Source organism: Gavialis gangeticus, unplaced genomic scaffold (assembly GCF_001723915.1).
Source record: "Gavialis gangeticus isolate Ggan-Ray unplaced genomic scaffold, GavGan_comp1, whole genome shotgun sequence".
Classification (NCBI taxonomy): Eukaryota; Metazoa; Chordata; order Crocodylia; family Gavialidae; genus Gavialis; species Gavialis gangeticus.
In genome coordinates, this window is record NW_017729027.1 from 11,090,763 (window position 1) to 11,112,806 (window position 22,044).

General features: G+C 45.7%; 1 protein-coding gene across 1 annotated transcript in view; it reads right to left on the reverse strand.

Moving 5' to 3' along the window:
- SH3BGRL2 (SH3 domain binding glutamate rich protein like 2) overlaps positions 1 to 10,212 on the reverse strand; it is an 83,011-nt gene extending 72,799 nt beyond the window's left edge. Inside the window, exon 1 of the mRNA XM_019520442.1 lies at positions 10,016 to 10,212. Coding sequence (XP_019375987.1) covers positions 10,016 to 10,060 — 45 coding nt within the window. The 5' untranslated portion in view covers positions 10,061 to 10,212. The remainder of the gene's footprint in view (positions 1 to 10,015) is intronic.
- Between the last annotated feature and the right edge of the window lie 11,832 nt (positions 10,213 to 22,044).

The following is a 22,044-nucleotide window of genomic DNA, read 5'->3' on the forward strand; positions in this document are numbered from 1 at the left end:
ATTCATGGCACTTTACATAAGTGCCAGGGGCCTGCAGCTGTGTCAGCACTCAGATTCCTTAGTCGCTTCTAACTCACAGCACTTTATGTAAAGTGCCTTAGTCACTACACAGTTCGCAGTGAACTGGTTCAGAAGAATTTGACTGATTTTTGACCATTCCAGGAAGCTCTAAACTGGTTTAGCAGGCTTGTACATCTGTCTGCTTCAAGTTTAAACTGCATTTAACCAGTCTGCATTACGTGTATCCATACTGCATGTCCCAGGGGAACAAAAATGGAGGCTCCAGAACAACCTCCCACGGCAGGACCCAAGGAAGGGACAACATACCCGAGGAAAGAGCCCTGAAAAGAAGAAACACTTACCTCCCACAGGGAACAGTGAGTCGCACTGAGGAGAACCACCGGCATGGTTCATCAGCCGATTTTTATTGCCAGCTGGCGGCAATGCCAGCAGATGATGTCATAAAAAACCGCCGCCCAGCAAATCTAAAAGCCAATGGCGGGGAAATGGCGGCAGAAGTGACTGGGACGCTGAGGGGCAAAGGTGTTCCCCAGCCAATGTCCCAAGGAAGCCGTCAGCTCCAATAGGGACGAGACGGAGATCCCTTAAAAGGGGCTCTCCCCACGCTGGTGGGGCCCAACCACATCAATCGGCAGGACAGTGAGGAAGAGGGGCGACGTTGGGGGACCAGAGACAGTCTAAGACAGCGGATCCGTGAGTGGGGTGGGCAGAAGCCTACACCCTGACCCTCTGGTTATTTTTTTTTCTTTTTTTTTCCTTTTCTTGACCTATCCTATCTTGGAGGGTGAACAAAGGGTGACCCAGGAAAGACCCTCTACGGGTCCAGGGCCATAGACAAAGATCAAGGCCAGATTAGGCAAGAGCCTCAGAGGAGGGATGAGAGCGAAGGCGGAGATAACTGTACGCCCCACGATCGTTGGGAGTAGGCAAACCAAGGAACGGGCCAAAGACCCATCATCCAGTGGCCCGGAAGGTTGGCACTTGGTTGGGGTGTAGGGGAGGTGGAACCCCAAGAACACCCCTGGTGCGTGACATCAGGAGTTGCAAGAAACCCCAGGAGGGACCCCACTCTGGGAACATAGTAAATCAACCTGTGGCAGGTGACTGTCAGGGCTCTCCTCAGGGTGCAGCGTAACCCGACACATAAGTTCCAAGGACACACCCCTCAGGCGGGGCTGGGAGAACGCTCGAAAGCTGCCCGTGATCATCTATATGAAGTCTGAAGGGGGCACCCCATATTAGCTGTATAAATAAGTATTTTCATAGACAGGGGAGCTAGGCAAGAGCAGCATGCTGTCAGCTGTGATCAGGGTGGGTCAATAGAGTATCTTTTTATCTTACGACTTGCTTATACAAAGAAATCGTTGGCAAAACTATATCAGTAATTTTGCCACTCGACCTATACCAGAATCAGCCATCCCATGTGGAAATTCTGTTCTGGACTAAGGTGCTCCTACTCCAAAGTAATATGAGATGGTTCTTCTTTTGTCCTGTAACTTAAGCAGGAAGCCTATTTAAATTAGTATGTAGTGAAATGAAAGGTTAGAAAAGCCTACATATGCATGTATGTTGTTTGTTTTTTAAAAATCCCACTATGACATAGAAGTACTTTAAAAACATTGTTGATCAACATAGCTGTAGCTGCAGGTTCCCAACGGGAGGAAACACAAGTGCCTCAAACCCAGTTAGATCAACAGGGGAGATGGTGTACTTGGATCCCAGGTTCTCAATAACAGATTTTAGAGACTCTATCTCACAACAGGTAAGACCAAGAGGCCTTTCCTGTTTGGAGAGAAGGAAGAAGGGGTGGGTTCAGAGTGACCTACAAGGGCACACAGTGAACAAATTAGCTATTGAATTAATTCTTCACTCTGTGTGTGCATCTTCAGCCAGCCCCAAGTTCAGCAATGCCTGAATTTTGCCAAACCACTTTAGCACCTTTCTCTGAACATCACCCAGCTCATGTGACTCATGGGTCCCACTGAAGTTAATTTAGTGTCTTTTTTTAGCGATGTGAGTCAACATGTATTGACTATTCACAAACTGTTCCACCTGCCCACCTTCTCATGGGGCCTGATGCAATAACTTGCAGATCCTAGGGGAGAGGATGCTGAAAAGAAATCTAATGGCTGCAGAGGCACTTAATAGCTCTTTAATGCAATTTACTGGAGGATGTTATTCTAGCAGCATTTCACTCAACAATGAAAGCTAACATGAGTTGCTCTTACTTAAAATACTTATCTTGTTTTTTTGTTTACCTGAGCTTGGAGAGAGAGAGAGTGCAGGATGCCAATTTATTGCAACATGTGCATATACACAGACACAAAATATTGCTGGCTTAATATTTAGGAAGAGCAATTGAAAAGAGGAATAAAAAATACTTAGTGAATAACCCCTGCCTTCTGAAGACAAACAGTATTTTACATAAAGACAGATAAAATAGGTTAGGAAGTCTCAATTTGACACACGAACAGTCATCCTCACAAATCTATGTGTATGATGCTTTTTCACAATGCATGCAAAGTAAAAGGCAAGGCATTTTGTTCTGCAGATTAACTCCCCAAAGATGAGAGCACCTTTGGGTCAAACTAATGAAACAACTGTCATTATTATATTTGTCTGCAAAATACTACAATGCTGCTTTCTCATCAGAGGCCCAATTCTTTACCTTTGACTTGCATTCAGATTTCTAAAGATAAAATCATCCTGTATATATAAAATATAGTCAGCTTATATAGCTGACTAATATCTTCATAAATCATCATAAAACCTAACCTCTTCTACATCTCTCTAGATAACACAAATTAGAACCATCTAAAATAATTTAATTAAAACAATCTGACAGTATCTCTTTACAGTCTCTCCCATTCCTTCTCTTGCTTAAAGCAATGTAAAATAGGTCACTTGAATCCTGTGGCACTCCAAGGCTTATTTTTGCATCAGCCTTAATTAAAGCCCATAGCATTTCGGCAACAGACGCTATGAAATTATGTGACAAACTCTGACAAGTCTTAGAACCAGAATATTCAATACATCACCTGAATAAAAATGATTTTTTTTTCAAATAGTAATAGCAGTATGGAATGGGACTTAAGTCTGCTTGATAATCTATCCCGTGCTATGCAAAAGCCTTGTTTTTCTTGCCTTTGATGACATCAGACAGCTCTTGCTGGTACATTTGTACCCCAGTAGATATGTTTTCATGTATAACTATGTTAATCCATGTGACATTTAAGTGTTAATATTGTCCTAATTTTACAGATGGGTAACACAGATATAGAAAACCTACACACCTTGTCAAAAGTCACCTGAAAAATCCAGAATGACAACTCAGAGTTGCTGATTCTGAGTCCTATGCCAAGACCTCACTGTCTTCATGAATCAGTGCTTTGTTGTTGGCCAATTTCCTGTGTTTCCAGCACCCACGTGAGTTCTGAACATGCTGCAAGTGGGCTAGGAAATGCCTTGACCGCAGACCCCAAAGTTCAGTAGAACTTCTGGGTTATCTAGATGGTCATCACAGGTCAAGTTTAAGGGTTTTCAACATAAATGGTCAATGAGCGTGGGCCTGGGGGGAGTCCTAAATAGCAAAGTGTTTATGACCTTATGAACTGCACCTAAAACACATTTTGAAAGGACTTCAGGGACTGTATTCTGAACAATGTTTCCTTTATTACAGCTACTACTGTTGCTGTCTTTATTTGCAGCAATACTGGTTATATACCCAGGCTGTACATAGTCTCACATATGCTTTATCAGTCTACAGCCACACCTGGCTGTGTTGAACATGTACTCTCATAGTAAGCAATACTATGGTTTGAGAAGAAACCAAAGCACCTTGCAGGCACAACAGTGAGGAAGAGGAAGGGCCCTGCAAAGGCCCAGATTTCGGCCCCTGCTTCATTCGGAGGACTGGGAGTGTCTGTGAGGAAAGGGAAGTTGGTGGGGCCAAAACGGCCTCTTTTGTTCCTTCTGAATTTGGGGGCAGCTGGGGCGGTTGTGGCCCGAGCACGAAGCCAGCAGCCCCGGAGCCTATTGTTGTGTGGCTTGGGCTGCGCATGATGCTGGGAGGCAAAAAGGGGACGTTTCTGGCTGCCTGTGGCCACTTCTTGCAGGGCACACGGCCATCAGTCAAGGATTTAATTTTTTTTTTTTTTCCTAATTTTTTTTAAATGTGGGGTGTGGGTGGGCAAACCTATGTATGTTAGTGTGGTCATGTGGTAGGAAAGGATTATGAGGGGGCCAGGTGTTGCTCTTGAGGGTAGATGTTGTGGTGTGGTTTCTGTGGTCTGAACTGGCAGGCTAGGAGTTTAAGCCTATGTGTCACCACTATACCTTCCCCACACCTAGTGAGCACCAGTATTTTTTTTTCCACCATGACACATGGAAGCTGCCATGGGCCCCAGAACCAATTGGACTAGTGGCAAGGCTCCGGGGTGCAAAAGCACAGGCCTCAGCATGGCATGCCAAACCCCAAATGGGTTCAGCATGCTATGCCGAGACGCAGATTTCCGCCCATGCTTCATTCGGAGCACTGGGAGTGTCTGTGAGGAAGTAGAAGTTGGTAGGGCCAAAATGGCCACTTTTGTTCTTTTTGAATTTGGGGCAGCCAGGGCAGTTGTGGCCCAACCACGAAGATGCCAGCACCCCTGGAGGCTATTGTGTGTCTTGGGCTGCGCATGATGCTGGGAGGTAAAAGGGGGATGTTTCTGGATGCTTATGGCCTCTTCTTGGAGGGCACAGGGCCATCAGTCAAGGGTTTAAATTGTAAATGTGGGGTGTGGGTGGGCAAACCTATATATGTTAGTGTGGTCGGCTGGTAGGAAGGGATTATGAAAAGCCAGGTGTTCTCCTTGAAGGCTGGTGCTGTGGTGTGGTTTCTGTGGTCTGAGCCAGCAGATTGAGAGTTCAAGCCTATGTGTCACCTGTGTATTGCCTGCCCTGGCAAGTGCTAGTATTTTTTTTTTCCACCACGACACATGGAAGCTGCCATGGGCCCCAGAACCAACTGGACTAGTGGCAAGGCTCCAGGGTGCAAAACTGCAGGCCTCAGCATGGCATGATGGACCCCTTTGGGGGTTCGGCCCATGCTTTGTTCCACCCAGATTTCAGCCCATGCTTCATTTGGAGCACTGGGAGTGTCTGTGAGGAAGTAGAAGTTGGTAGGGCCAAAATGGCCACTTTTGTTCTTTTTGAATTTGGGGCAGCCAGGGCAGTTGTGGCCCAACCACGAAGATGCCAGCACCCGTGGAAGCTATTGTGTGTCTTGGGCTGCGCATGATGCTGGGAGGTAAAAGGGGGATGTTTCTGGATGCTTATGGCCTCTTCTTGGAGGGCACAGGGCCATCAGTCAAGGGTTTAAATTTTTTTTTTTTTTTTTTTAATGTGGGGTGTGGTTGGGCAAACCTGTGTATGTTAACATGGTCATCTGGTAGGAAGGGGCCAGCACTTGCTCTTCAGGGCTGGTGTTGTGGTGTGTTTTCTAGACCAGCAGGTTGTGAGCTCACGTCCTGGTGTCACTCTTTCTCCAAGAGCTCTAACCCTGCCTGATATATACCATCCACCTCTAATCTCTTAAAGCTGTTTATGAAGAATAGCTTTTATTTTACCTTGGCATAGACCAGACTGAACTGAACTGAATGTCAGTTCAGTCCCAAAGGAGACTATCCCTAAACAAACTGAACACTGCACTAGCAACAGTCTCAGTATATTTTCCAGCCAAGTGCACTGCACAAATTGTGGGCATGATTCTGGAGATTCCAAAAGAGTTATACAAATGGTAGATTTGCCCAATTATGCTTGCCAAGCAGCTTTATCTTTGTGCTTGGAAATAAAATGTGATTTTCCTGTCTTTGCCAGCCTCTCTATGCAAACATATTCAAACAAAACTCTTATCGTAGGTGAAGGAGAAAGAGATCTGTGGAATTCCCCTGTTGATTAATGGGTAACTTATTGTCAGCTAGATAATAAGGAAGCCAAGCCCTGTACTAGAGGCTAGATAAATCTGTATCATAAAAAAATCTTTTGTTTTATAACAACAGCTGTTGCGAGGTTGAGAAATGACAAATAAATCCAAAAATCAAACCACACACCTTGCAGGAGAACATTCCCAGTTTTATAAACAGCTACAACAGGTCAAATTCTGACCAAAGCTACAGTACTGGACATCAGCGAAGTTACTGCAGATTTGCAGAGCTTGTAATCCTGACTTGTCTTATGTGCAAAGAAAAGTCCTGTCAAGCAACAGGTAATAAATAACCTCAACAAATTCCCCTAAATTTATATTTATGGAGTATCAGAAAGCTGGCACTTGCACAAAGCACGTGTAAGGATGAGATTTTGCAAAACTGTGAAAACAGTTATTTTTACATGTGCAAAAACTAGCCAGTCATGTTCACTATTTTCAATAACCTTCCATCCCTCCACCTAAATCAGTACTACAACACCATCATATGCAATCATCCATATGACAATATATATTTTATTTTTGTATATATTGCACCCCTCTTGACACAAATCAAGTGCCATTAAGGAAGAAAAAGTACATTTCAATGGAAGTTATTTTGAAGGCATACCAGGTTTAGGTTTTGGATTGTTGTTTTTTTTAAGTAAGTACCAGTATTTAATAATATTTTTGTAACTTCTTGTGATTTCTTTTTTCCTTCTGTTTCTGTTTGTATGGCATAATCAGTATTAAAACAGTTAATAAGAAAGCAAAATAATTTTGCTAACATCCTAACATTAATTTATTTACAAACTGTACGGAAACAAAGGCAGCGTAACCATAGCAGAAGGGCAGACACAATGTGGAGAAATGATGGAAGTTTCATTACCTAAGCCATTTCAAACCTACTTCATTGGACTGAATGTTAGTACATACACTGGAGAGAACAGTCCTACACTCAGGGACAGATATCTTATAACTTGACCCAAGCTGTCCAAGCCGTGATAGTGACTATCCATCAACCACACCTTTCTTCCAGGTCTGTTCCTGTGACAGTGTGATGCCCTGGAGATGTATTGCTGTCTTTCTTTCCAGTGTCACTGTCAAACAGCAAGATAATGCTGCCCCTTGGATAGCAGAGGATATGTTGAAGTGTTCTGAGAACAGGCTGTTTGGTTATGCTTATGGCTTGTTTTCCATACAACAGGAAGAGGAGGGAGAGGCTACATGACCTCACATGAGGAATTGTCTTTCCTTTCCTCTAAGCATCACAACATAACATTCAAATCTTCACCACTATATTGTCTCACTAATGGAGGAACTGTCTTTTTGGTCTGTGTTCATATGCATTTCGCACAGCAGGATCCTGGTCCATGAATAGGGCTCCTAGGCACTTAAGAGGAAGAGAAGAATAAACAAACCAGAGGAATAGTCAGGGGTTACAGTGCCTGTAACCTCTACACCACCTATTCACGGAACAAATGAAAGTCTTCACCGTTGGATGGCTGCCAATAGTCTGTATGAAATGTTAATGGACTTAGTCCAGTTGCTAGTGGTCAAGTGTCCAGTCACATAAATCACTATCACTGTTGGCACTGTGGATGGCATCCTCAGCAAGAGTCCACCAGATGAACTGACATGAAAATTAAATCAGGTCAGGTTTGGCAAAGTGATGGTGACAGTGAGGACAAAGAGGCTTACACTGCTCCAAATCAGGGTGAACATATCTTGCAGAGGCAAATTAACACACGCTACAAGACTTCTTTGTCATTAGGGTAATAACTAGCAAAACTACCCCATCCAATACCTCCCTTATCTATTCTAGCCAGTTACTGGACCAAGCTACATTCCCCTTCTTCGTCCCCCACAAAAAACTTCAAAACAAATTGCTATTGTTTGCATTATTAAGTAGGGGATACACACTAAATGTATCATTATTGCACTGCTATAATATGAACTGACTGCCAGTTAACAGGACGGAAAGTTTCCATTATGAATACTCAGTGAACCAGTAGAGTTCTGAAGGGGTTCTGTATTTACTCACTGGGCTACTGAAATGGATGATTTGTTTGTATTAGTTAATAGTTCTATATTTACAGCTAATACAAACACTTCATGCCAAACTGTATCAAACCACATACCTGTTACCATGTTACTGAACTGAAAATAAACATTGCAAAGTAAAAGACCAAAGGGAGCAAATACACAATAAACCTCCAGACAAGAACATAGTGCCACATCTTCCTATACAAAGTAAAAGTAAAACTTCCACTACCGGCACTGCTGAAGCATAAAAATATAGCAATTATATTTAAAGCTCTCTGATGTCTCTCATTAAAGAACAAATTTAGATGAACACTTACACTTTGATTGTGTTCATGGCAATATGAGCTGTCACTTTAAATAAGAATATGGAAATGTATAAGTCACATGCATAATTAATTAGCCAGCAGAAAACTATAAAAACCATCAAAGAACATACTGATGCCTTTCAAAACTTAGGTGGAAGAAGGAGATGTGCCCTCTCCATATCCCCTGTTAGTGCACAGACAAGCCATTGGCCTGAAGCTTTGTTTATATGTGTGTCAAAAGACAGTCTATAGTTATTAATATCCTCTATGTTGTTTGGTGCAGCGCCCTTTGAAAAAAAAGAACTATTTCGAACTAAAGCAATGTATCGCAGGACTTCCTGGCTGTGTCCAAATGAGCATGGACATTGTGCCAGTGCCACCTGTCCTCATGGCGCGTGCTCTGGTAGGTTATCCAGGCTGGGATAGGGTGGCAAATGTGCTGGCCCTAGCAGCTTTACCTGGGATCCTGGGGGCCTTGGGGAGCTGCAGTTGTAGTGCTGCTGTAGCTGAGAGCCTGACCGGCAGCCGGAGCGTGACTCTGGCCTGCCAGGCTCCAGTTTTGGGCGAAGTGCACTGCCACCATCTGCACCAGCCTGTCTTTTTTTGGCATGGGTTTTTCGATCCCGGGATAACCCTGGGTCAAACCCGCCCCCCACTGTGAAGCAGCAATGCGGGGAATGCCTGCATGTGCAGTGCATGCGCCACAGAGCTATCTGCAGTGTGACATACCACACATCTGCACTTGTCTGGACGTGGCCCCCTGTGTCTATCCATGGGCCACAGTAGGACTCCCTATGCTAATCTATGGGACACAGCTACCAGCAGGAAGTCTAAGCCAGCTAACCCTTCCTGAAATGATTACAAGATCTCTCTTTAAAAAAAGAGGGTTATTTAAAAAATATAAATATAGCTCTATCAATTTAGCCATGTTATTCTGCTTCAGCCTTCTTCCAAAGCGTAAGCACATATCTGCCCTGGATGCGGCTCATACTCTGGCGCTGTCCTGATTTCAAAAAGTAGGACAGCGTGAACTAATTTGCTCTGGGGGCAAAGGTAGGCACAGCTGCCCTCAGCCCTGCTGAGACCAATGCTGGCTCCACCTGACTGTGGGTGAGAGCAAAGCCATGCACTGCACTCGGTGGGTGCCCTGGTTGCTCCAGGCACGCCGATGCCCCTCTGCTGCGCCCCGCAGGACTCTGCAATGGCAGAATCCAGGTGCGAATTACAGGGAAGCTTGCGGGGGAGCTGACCCTCCACCCCACAAGAGACAAGAGCCCCTGTAAGATTTAAAAATCATAACTGGGGGGGTCTCTCACTGGACTGCTCCACCAGTTTCATTTTTTTTTTTTTTTTTGCAGACCCCCGTAAGGTGGGCAGGTTAATTAATGAACCGGTTTAATTTTCTTTTTTTGCAACCCCCGCGCAAGAGTCCAAGTGTGATTCAAGCCCTGGTTAGAATAAAAGGAGGCACCGGGCTCCGTCTGGCGTACGTCCTTTTAAAGGAAATATTCCCCTTATTTACTTCCCAAGCCCCGCGGGATGGTCGTCTCGCCTTGTCAGCAGGCGGCAGGGTCCCCGGCCCCAGCGCACATCTGGACAGACTCCCCCCGCCCCGGGGCTGCCCCTGCGCCAGATGTTGGCGAGCCCCAGCCCGCACCTGCTGCGCGGCGCCCCCTGCCCGGGCACCCGCCGCACTCACCGCCACGGAGCCGGACGAGGAGGCGATGAAGACGCGGATGACCATCCTCCGGCCGGGCGGGCAGGCGCGGAGCAAGCCCCGCTGTGCGGGCGGCTCAGCAGCAGCCCGCGGGCGGCATGGCGAGCCCGGGACGCCCCTTCGCCTCGGCAGCTGCCGCCGCAAGTGCCGCCGCAGCGCCCCAGCCGCCCGCACACAAGCCGGAGCCGGCTCCCACTGGCAGGAGATGAAAGCAAGAGGCGGGAAAGGTGGGGCAGGGATCCCTGGGAGTTGTAGTTCTCCGCCCCCCGCCGTGGGGCTGCCTGGCTCCGGGCCCCAGGCTAGATGCCAGGCCCTAGCCGGGCTCCTGCTTTGCCCCGCGGTCTCTCCCTCTGGGCCACCTCCGCGTCCCGGGGACAGGCACAGGCTGCTTGGCGAGACGGGCACCCACAGTCTTCAACAGGAGTGGGGTGTTCAGCTCCCCTTCCCAAACCCCCCAGCAAAAACAGGGTTGGACACCCAAATCGATTGATCACGGATAAAAAGGTGCCAGCCCAAGGATCTAGGTGTGCCAACAAATCCGTCAATACCGTAAAGAACATGGGCGACTGGTGCCACCTTAGTGCCCCCCCCCCTGCCAGCGACCAGTCAGCGATCGATGTCACCGACCTGGTGGGTCCCCCTGCGGTGACTAGGAAGTGGCCGCAGCACTACATCCTCTGCTCCCACTCCCTGGCAGGAGCTTGCAGGGGGGTACCGGCACTCCCGCCTGACCCCCTGCCTATCACCTAAGCAGAGAGCGCGCCCAGTCAGGGGGTGCACCAGCACTCTCAGGGGGTGCATGTACACCCTTGTGCACCCCTTACTCATCACCACGGGTGAAGAATACAGAGAACAACAGAGCAGATGCACTTTTGAAAGTGTTGCCCGCAGTGCGTAACGATTTAAGTCTGTGTTGCTGTTAAACTACACAGGCAGAGAAGACACAAGTTACAGAAGTTATGTTTTGAAACGTCTTCGTCTGAACCCTCATGCAGTCGGTACCCTCATTGCATGTCAGAGAACAGCACCCTGAAAAGGACCTCAGTGCACCCGAGCTGAGAATCGCTGGTCTAGAATAAAGACTGTTCCTCCATTTTGTGCAGCTTGGGAACAGATCCTTAGTCTAAAAAATTAAAATACAGTCCTACTACAGCCAATAATTCAGACTCTAGATTTGTGGATTTGCCTCCCTTGACTCACATGAGTAATCCTATTGAAATCAATAGGAATTGCTTATGTGAGTGAAGTTGGGTACAGGCTTAAGGCTGCAGGATGGGACCAAATTCTGTTACCTTGTTTCTAATACCACATTAGAAATGTTAAAATACCTTTTTTCATTTTTTTTATTTTTTTACCAAAATTGCTGGGGGAAAAAAATTAAATTGGATACTGAGCTTTTCATAAGTGGCATTTGCTTCTCAATCTCTATTTTTAAGGATCATAGGGACTCTTCCCCACTCTGGGCCTGTTTTCTACTTTCTGACTTCACATGTAGCCATTTACATTGTGCTAAGTGGGTGTAAAAAATGCATTTGCCCTTCTAAGCCAGTAGCAGTTTTGCACCTGCTTCATCCAGGTGACACCACCAGATTCGAGGCAATAGAGAACCAGGCTTCAAAAACCTCTCCTAACCCCTCTTACATTCTGAAGACAACTCTCTAAACCTCCCATTGCACCTGTATCTAGTCTACATGGCCACATTTTCCTGTCCTCTTCATTCCCCTCATCCAGACAGATGGTTAATCACTCCCAATTTACTTTTCCCCACTACATGTTCTATGCATGATGCTGAAATGCCAAGTCTTGTACCCTGTATTACACTTGTGTGTTACATTCACGTTTCACTGTCATAACTAGGGGCAAAGTATAGCCCACAGACGTCACTGCAAAATCTCCTCAACATTTATAGTCTTTTAACTATAAGTCAATCCCTATTTTTTTCATTTATAATTTACACTGAAAGCCTGAGATGTTTGCCTGGAGACACACACACTAAGTACAAAACAAAAATAATATAAAATATTCAGGACACTTGGTACCCACTGAGAACCTGACTCATAGCACGTTTAAATCACTGAACAGTTTTCCATTGATTTCATGGAGCTTGGGAACAGACCCTCAGACTAAAAAAATAGAGCACAGTCCTATAAGAACCGGTAATTCAGACCCTGATCTTGCAGATTTGTAGATTTGCCTCCCTTGGCTCCTATTGAAATCAACGGGAATTGCTTATGTGAATGAAGTTGGGTACAGACTTAAGGCTGCAGGATGGGACCTAATTCCATTTCCTTCTTTCTAATACCACATTAGAAATGTTAAAATGCCATTTTTCTTACCAAATTTGCCTATTAACTAATTGGAAAAATATATATTTTTAAACGCTTTGATACAAATTCTGTTTTTAATTACTTAGCTTTATTTTTTGGGTTCAGTGCAGCAGTCCTTTTGGCACCCGACTGGCAACCAGCAGAGGGAGCATAAGAGCTGAAACATGACTGTGTTTAGTCATTTTATATGCAATGAGCAGATTTTAGTTTGGGGAAATTTTTGTTTGACATCTTATTAAAGTATTTAATTTTTTTTTTTAATTTCATCCTGATATTCCTAGTTTGTCGATATAAAAAAGTCTATTGGTAAATTACAGCAGACTGAATCCTGTGAATTAAATACACAGTGGGTGATTAAATACAAGACATCTTAATGTGCAGTGAACTGTTCTACTGCACATTAGCACATCATGGCAAAAAATGTGCTAATGAACAGTAGGATTAGTCTACTGTGCATTAAGCATCACAAAAAAAATTGCCTTTGCTACTGCATATTAGCACAGCTGCTATGCCATTATCTAGTACTTCATATTAGAGGTACTAGCCTTAATGCATAGTAGCAAAGGTGCATTAACGAACTTGTAGACGCACCCACTATCTTCCATTTGAAGATCTTAGACTGTTTTACAAACATTAATAGTTTTATCCAATCAACATCGCTGCGGTGAAGGAAATGTTATAACCCCTAGTCATTTTACAGCTGGGCAGATTGAGTCACAGAGAAAAGAACAGCATAATCCCTTTGTAACTCCTGGTAAATAGAAGCTGCAAACCCTCTCAGAAATAGTCCTTACATGGACCCATAGCCCCCTGGGATAGAGCCCGGTAGTGTATGGTACAGCCTAGAACTGAATCTAGGAATTCAGCCTCTAGTATGGTATGTTTGTAAAGAACATAGTACTGTAATAAAAAAATTAATAATGCTAACATGATTGTAAATTCTGCCAGAAAAAATATTTTTTTCTCTCTTATACTAAGGGTTTTTTCTATTTTTGCTTTCTCCCAAAAGCACGTATCTTGCATCCATTATCTTTCTCCCAGTTGAATGTCTTCTTTTAAAATAAATCTTAATTATGTGATTTAATACACAATTAAGCCACACAAGTCTTACCTGTGTGAATACCTAATTGTGCTACTGAGTTGCAAAAAATTCACCAAAGCCATGGGAAGGGAAGAATGTTATATTTATGTAGTCTCAGACAGGCTTGGATCTCTAACGTGAGTTCAGACACCCCAACGCTTGGGCCTAGAGAGCAAAGCTCTGTCTTTTAAACAAATTGTATGTATATCTCCCATTTAAACCAAATATACTGACATGTGCCTACTGCAATGAGATAACACTTTAAGGAAATTCTATGTCTTGTGCACAACTGTAGATAAAAGTAACTTTTAAGGAGAACTCTCATGCAGCTACTTAAATGAGGTACGGGGTATGGTCAGAATTGAAACCTGACAGGCAATGAACAGGGAAAATGTGACTAAGCATGTTAGTGATAACATACTGGATTTGCAACTAATTCTTTTAACAAGAAATCAGACAGTTCCTGCCAGTTCTTTCCCCTTTTTTCTACACAAAAGTTTTGTAACTCTGAGGATCTGAGAAGCACAGACCAGATTTAAACCACCAAATATCCCCATGTGTCCCTTTTAAGGCAAAATCCAAACCCACCCCAGCCCACAAAGGCCTTCAGACTCCCTGTCTCAGGTGGAAGAACAGCTCCCTCCCTTTATTTTATCCATCAGAAGATAACCTAGTTCAGAAGGCCCTGACTGAGAAGCTAAGCTTACAGTCAGAAACATTCTAGGGTCCATAGTAGACTGGAGTTGCAGAACTTGCAGAGACCTGTCATCTATCACAGGCAAGATGACTTCTACACAATCAGTCCTACAGCTGTCTTCTTTCTGTTTATAGACAGCCCCAGTCTAAACCAGGACAACTTCACCCAAGTTGGGTGGTTGGCCATGAATTCCAGACTATCCTTTTAATGGTACAGTACACCCTTTTTCTACTCAAGGCCCTGTTGAACTCTTCTCTCTATATTTCATTCCCCTCTGATCAACTTTCATTCCCCTCTGATCAACAATATGTCATATTTTAATGCAATGAGGTCCAACAGTTTTGGCAGGAATGCTACAAATTAACCCCATACCCTCCCCAAGTACCTCTCCAGTTCCCTTTCCCTGACTGACCCCTGTTGTTCTGCTTTTGACACCCAGCCTGGTGCTTCTGCTTCATCTGCTTCTCTATTTTCTACTTCCCTCCCTGTGCTTCCTGCCCAATCTGCAGCTGTGTTTCCTGGCCCCTTCCAGATCTGCTACAAGTCAGACACAGGTGCTACCTATGCCACTTGTGGCATCTGTAGTGCACATTGGCTGCACCTGCCTTAATCCATCATGCTTTTGCAATCCATTTCTAATAAATTGATTCCAGCTGTAGTTCTTTACATGCATTTTCTCAGTATAAAATGTTACATGCCATGGACCGAAATCATTGCAAATCCACATTGCTTTTTAATTCCTGTCTTTGGTCTTTAATTTCTCTGTATAGTTAATACATGCTGAACATCCAAATCTGCAGAGGGTTAAGAATAGTCACCTCCCCATGGTTAAGAAAGCTTATACCAAGATATTACAGATAGAATCATGTAGACTGGCTGCTTAGTGAGCCTGAACTATGCAGTGAACAATAGCTAGCATCATTTTCATGTGAAATTTTATACCTAGCTATTACAGATGCTGTTCCTTTGCAGGATTGGCCATTAGCATCAATTTCTGCATCCACTTCTAGTACTTAGCGTGAATTCCATTTCTACTGTTTAACATTAGAGTGTTAAAAAGCAAATGAAAGAAGCAATTAGCTGAATGTAAGAAACTTGCCGTAAAAGAAAATATTGTTAAAATGATTTATGAGCAGCTGTACACATTTACAGTAAGTATGGAACGCCTGCATTCTGAGACAGGAGATAAAAATGTAAACTATGATGCTTTTTTTCCGAAAGGTTTTGCAGGAAAGCTGATTCATTGTTATACCAGCATTTCGTGGAAAATGAATCAGAAGTTTGCTGCTACAAAGTCAATAAAGGACACAAAAACTAATGGGAACAGAGGATGATAGAAGTACAAATGGGTAGCTTCAGACACACAGCTTCCAATTATGGTAGAAGCTTGTGTCGACAAAAAGATACCCATCAGCAATCCCTCAATTCAAGTATGATTTCTATCATGGCTCATAGATGGGTCTTGAGATGACTTAAGAGTCCAATCCTTGAGCCACAGATCTATCTGTAGAAGTTGTAGAGGCAGTAGGCTACAGGCTGGGATTCCTCTCCTTTTCTTTCCTCCATGCTCTCCTCTGTATTTTGAGGGCAAGATGCTTTACCTCAAAATGAGCTACCACTTGGTTGAGGTTGCGATGCCATTGGAGTCATTTGGCAGCCAACTCCTCCCAGCACTTGATGTTGGCATCCATTTTCTTGAGGTACGCCTTCCATGTGTCCTTGTAGCATTTCCTTTGGCCACCGTGAGATCTCAGGCTGTTACTTAGCTGGAAGCAGAGCACTTGTTTTGGGAACTGAGAGACAGGCATCAGCACACAATGTCCAGTCCAGTGATGTTACTATTGTAAGATACTACAGCTGAGAAAAAGAAATACTAAGGCCAAAAAACTGGAGTAACAGAACCTCTGTATTTAGAAAAGTGTAAGTTGAATAATAATAAAAAGCAGTGACATGCTTTACCTTTACTTGGGAAGGAGTGGCTTGCACTAACATATAGCAATAGCATTTGGGCATTTAAGAGCAGCATCAGTGGACTCTGAGCATTCTGACCCATCTTCTTTGGGTGGAAATGTGACTACAGTGGCAATAATCACCAAGTGAGGTAGATAAAACCAGTAAAAAAAGGAATGTGTTGGCTCTAAAAGGGATAAGGAGAATTCCTTCCCCATGTAGGAAAAGGGGCGGGGGGTATCTACACAAGACACTAAATGCACACTAAGGCTTATTTTACTGTCCATTAGCACAGCAGGCTAAAACCGTACCAATGAGCTAATGTGTAGTAGAATTAGTCTACTGTGCATTAGCATTGCAAAAAAAAAGCGTGAGCTGACACTACTGTGCTATAGCACCAGTTACAGCACATTAAGTTAGTACCTGTTATTGCAGCTACTAAACTCAGTGCACCATAATTATGGTGCATTAATGAACATGCAGACATGCCCAGGATTGGATAACTTTGTAGCACTGAAAAATATCCAAAAGGAAATGATCATATAAAAGATGACATTCAGTTATCTAGTAATGGGACCCAAAGACCCACTCTGAGTCTTTCTGGATAGGGCAGGATATAAATATAAGTAAGAATAATAATATTGTGCCTAGAGGCCTACCTTAGCTAGAAAGAGCATGTACACCAGGGGTGGGCAAAATATAGACCATGGGCCATATCTGGCCCACCAGTCAATTTCATTCAGCCCATGGGCACCCCCAGTGAATTGTATCCCACTCAGCCCACTCACTTCACTCCCACCCTCATGCATGGGAGAGCCCCAGACCTGGCCATCACACTCAGCTTCCAGTGAGACCGCTGGCATCACTGCTGCAGCCACTGGGGGACCTGCTTAGCTTCCCCAGCCTCCAACGGTTCCTCCTCATGAACCTGCTGCAGCACTTGCTCCAGACAGCAGGTAGGGAAGCTACAGCTGGGTGGGAGCATGGAAAGTGGGGCTAGGCCTAGCAGGAGCATGGAACCTGGGTCCCGCACAAACCAGTGTGGCGGGAGCATGGAGCTCTGGTGCTCAGTGTGTGGGTCTGTGCGGTACAATGGAGGGTGGAGGGATGTGGGGACTCCCCCCACGTCCCCTGCCCATAAAGCACAGCCCCCAGCAGTGACAGCAACAGCAGAAGGCAGGCTATCAGGGAGCTCACGGCCCACGCAGGCATATCTGCCAGTCAGCCCATGGCTCCAACTAGTTCTGAGAGCTGTAGCAAGGAACTGAGCCAGGCCAGCTTGCCTCTATTGCACAGGACTCACACGCAGCTCCCAGGACTCAAGTGCCACTGGGAGGAAGCCCTGCACGATGGAGCCAGCTGTCATCCCCACTCCCTGCTGCCACATGCAGCTCCTGGAACTCCACCAGAAGTTGTGGCCAGCCCTGCTCCCTGCTATCAAGCAGAGTCCCAGGGTCTTCCTGTGGCAGTAGGGAGCAGGGAAGGCAGCAGCTCCATCATCAAGGCTGCCCCCTGGTGATGCATAAGTCCTGGGAGCTGCATGTGAGCCCCACGCAATAGAGGGGCACACTCCCTGGTGCCTACCTCCACTCTTTGCCACCATGTGCAGCTCCTGAAACTGGCTAGAGCCACGTGCTTCTGGGTGGTGGCACCTGCACAGGCCATAAGCACCCTGAGAACCCCCCACTGGCAGCAGGGGCTGGGTGCCATAGGGGCTGTGTGTGCAGTCCCCAAACCCCTATACCCTCCCTCACAGCCCACAAATCCCACATGCCCACACTCCCCACAACAACCTTCCCACATATTCACATGCCCATATCCCCCAACATACCTTACACCCCCCACACACAGCCATACCCCCTCACAAAACCCACACATACACCCCACACCCCACCATACACACACCCCAATCCCCCCACCACACCCTATCCCAAAATGGCCACCAGGGGGCAGGGCAGCTGTCAAGGGGCGGGGCTACCATTGCAGCTCTTAATAGCTCATCAAAACTCAAGTGGCCCTCCAGCCAAAATAATTGCCCACCCCTGATGTATGCCATCTGTTTGTAAAACTTAAAAGTTTTAAGTTTCACAGATTCACAGAAGTTTAGGGCTGGAAGGGACCTCATGAGATCAGTAGGTCCAGCCCCCCTGCTCAGGAAAGACTGCTGGGGTCAAATAACCCCAGCAAGGTATGTGTCCAGTCTCCTTTTAAAGATCTCCAAGGTAGGTGCCTGCACCACCCCCACTGGAAATCTTTTCCAGAGTCTGGTCATGTGAACCGTGAAGAAGTTTTTCCTTATATCCAGCCTGAAATCTTTGTCTAGGAGTTTATGAACATTACTCCTGGTTTTCTCCTGGGGCACTTTGGTGAATAGTTGTTAGCCTAGCCCTTGATGCTGCCCCCTGATATATTGGTAAGCTGCCACCAAATCCCTCCAAAGTCTTCTCTTTTTTAGGCTGAACAGTTCCATATCTGTCAGCTTTTCCTTGTATGGCTTGCTCTTCAGGCCTCTAATCATACAAGTGGCTCTTTTCTGGACTTTCTCAAGCTTTTGCACGTCCTTCTTGAAGTGTGTTGCCCAGAACTGGATGCAGTACTCCAGCTGCAGTCTCATCAATGCTGAGTAGAGTGGGAGAATAACTTCCTTAGTTTTGCTTGAGATGCATCAGTTGATGCATGCTAGCATATTGTTTGCTCTGCTAACTGTAGCATTACACTGGTGGTTCATATTCATTTTATGGTCAATTATGACCCCTAGGTTCCTTTTGAACGTGGTGCTATCTAGCATAGCACCACTGAGCCTGTAAGTTTGTTGCGGATTTTTCCTCCCCAGATAGAGCACTTTACACTTCTCAGTGTTGAACAGCATCTGGTTCTGGTTCGCCCATTTAACTAATCTGTCTAGGTCCACCTGAATCATCAGGCTACCCTGATGTGTGGCTACATTTCCCCAAAGCTTAGTGTCATTGGCAAACTTTGACTGTGTGCTTTTCACTCCCACATCCAGATCATTGATGTAGATGCTGATAAGCACTGGTCCAAGTACCAAACCCTGGGGGACCCCACTGGCTACCTTCTGCCAGATTGACACAGATCCGTCTATTAGTACTCTCTAGGTCCAACCCCACAGCCAGTTTCCCATCCATCTGACCATTGAATTGTTGAGCCCATAGTACCCTAGTTTTACCTTGCGAGCCTAATGGGACACCAATTCAAAGGCCTTCCTAAGTCCAAGTAAATGATGTCAACATCATCTCCCTTATCCAGGTGGTGAGTAACCTGGTCATCAAAGGAGATGAGGTTAGTCAGATACAACCTCCCTGCAACAAAACCGTGCTAGCTGTCATTCAGATTTTTGCCTTCTATTAATTTATTGCATAGGGACTCCTTGAAAATTTTTTTAAGGATTTTTCCTGGGATTGAGGTCAAGCTGATCGGCCTATAGTTCCCTGGGTCCTTTCTCCTCCCTTCTTGAAGATGGGCACAAGATTGGCCCTCTTCCAGTCTTCTGGGACCTCTCCTGAGCACCATGAATTCTCAAAGAGGTTCACCAGTGACCCTGCAATGACTTTGGCTGGTTCATTCAGCACTCTCGGATGGAGTTCATCCAGTCTTGCTGACTTATAGATATCCAGCCTCTCTAGCTGTTCTTTCACCAGCTCTACATTCACTGTTGGTAAGTGATCATCCCTACTGTGACTATTCTGCATCATATTTGTATTCAGTAGGCTATCACTCTTAGACTGGTGGAATACAGATGCAAAAGACTCATTCAGTTTTCTCCTTGGTGTCAGTGATCAGATGTCCAGAAGCATTGAGTAGTGATCCCACATTTCCACTGGTTTTCCTTCTGTTACCTATATACCTATAGAAGGACTTCTTATTGTCCTTGATTTCAGTTGCTAGCCTGAATTTGGTCACTGCCTTTGCTTTTCTAATCTGCCCCCTACAGTTGTGGGCCAATCTTATGTAGTTCTCCTTAGGGCCTATTCCTAGCTTCCATCATTGGTAAGTCTTCTTTTCCTTTTTCAGAAGATCTGTGACTTCCCTATTGAGCCAAGATGGCCTCTTGGCCCTTGTGCCACCTTCTTTGCGTAGAGGTATAGACAACTGGCAGAGGCCATGGATGCATGGGACATGGTCATCATGGGTGACTTCAGTTACCCAGACATGTCTTGGGAGGAACACTCGGCTAAGTCGGATTGGTCACGCTGCTTCCTGACTGTATCAAAGAGCTCTACCTGACTCAAGAAGTGCACGGACCAACCAGAGGTAATGTTCTTCTAGACTTGGTCTCAGCTAAAGGAGATGATGTGGTGAGTGACTTGAATATAGAGGATAGCCTGGGCAACAGCAACCACAAAACCATCATGTTCACTGTCCGTTGCAAGGCAGGCAAATCAGCTAGCAGGGTTGAAGTTTTGGACTTAAAAAAAGTGAATTTCAACAGGCTCCGAGTAATAATAGGGGAAGCACTAAATAAAGATCTAATGCTAAAGGACTTGTCAAATATAAATTTCAGCATTTCGTTTTTCAAGCAGGTAACCCTGGCAGTATTTTATTCCATTAATTTTATGTCTATTATACCATATACCTAAAGGCAATTTAACCTGGTGGGTGCGACTGCAGCACAGGCAATTTCATCCTCTATTAATAGAAAATAAATGCCTTCTGATTGGCACAGAGAAGAGCTTTGTTGCCCTTAAGCCAATCACAAGAACTTATACATGTTTTTTAAAGTGCACTGTAGCAGGGCACTAAGGTGCCTGCTACTTGGAAAACTGGCAAGTGGCTCAGGTCCTGGTTGCTAGGGGCAACCAGAGGGAGTTAAGGACACGTACCTATTTAGTCAGTTGAACGGAAGGGGCAGGGCCTGGCTCAGATATAAATTGCAGGCCAAAGCCGGGGGGGGGCAGAGCCTGTGGCCGGGAAGGAAGGAGCTCGGCCCTGAATGTGTGAAAGAGAAAAGGCCTGAATATACAAGCTAGTGACATGGATGAGCGATGGAACACCTGTGGTGTGATTTGGAGGACGTTTTAGCCGTGAGGCATAGATTTGTGTTATAGCCGATTGGCTTGTGTTTTTGTTGTTGTTACACCGCAGGACCGGGTGAGGCTATTAGGGGTTGGAGGAGGCCTCATAGGGGCTCCATGGTAGTGTGGGGACCCTGGTGCCAGAGAGGGCGCAGCATTCAGAAGTGCATCGACCCCAGCCCAAGAAGGGGGAGTGGAGAATCGGAGGCCAGGTAAGGCTGAGGCTGCCTGAGCCCTGCAGGGGGTTCGAGACCCCAAGAAGGAGATTTGGGGCCAGGCATGGCTACAGCCACCTGAGCCCCAAGGCTGCAGTAACCCCAGAGAAAAGGGGGCAGTGGAAAGCCCCGGAGTGAAGGGGGCAGTATGAGAAGCCCCAGAGCGTGGGCAGGGTGAGACAAGGCTGCAGGAAAGCCAGAGCGCTGGTGAGGCACTGGTTGCAAGACAAGCCAGAGCACTGGTGGGGTGCAGGTTGTGAGACAAGCCCAAGCGCTGGTGGGGCGCGGGCTGCAAGAAAAGCCAGAGTGCCTGAGGGCTGCAGAGAGTGAGACAGACCGAACAACGTCCGGGAGATCTGCGAGGCTTGGGGGGTGGTACAGGGGCGGTTTGAGCCACACATAGCCCATAAGGCTGGGGTGCCCGGAATCCCATTATAGAACCGAGACGCGGGGTAGCAGCAGAACTGTAGCCAAGGGAACAAAGGGCAGCCTCCCTACAATAAATACCTAACATCAAAGATGTGGCAGGTGAGATTCCGAAGGTGCGCGGAGAACGTTTGGCACAGTACGGAGGACACCATAGGGGAGAGCACGGCGAAAAAATTGACTATAAAGATACATATCTACCCTGCCTTTTATGGCCAACAATGCTTATTCTGGCGTGTTTTACTGTGGGAATTAAATGTTTAATGTGAAATTTAAATAATA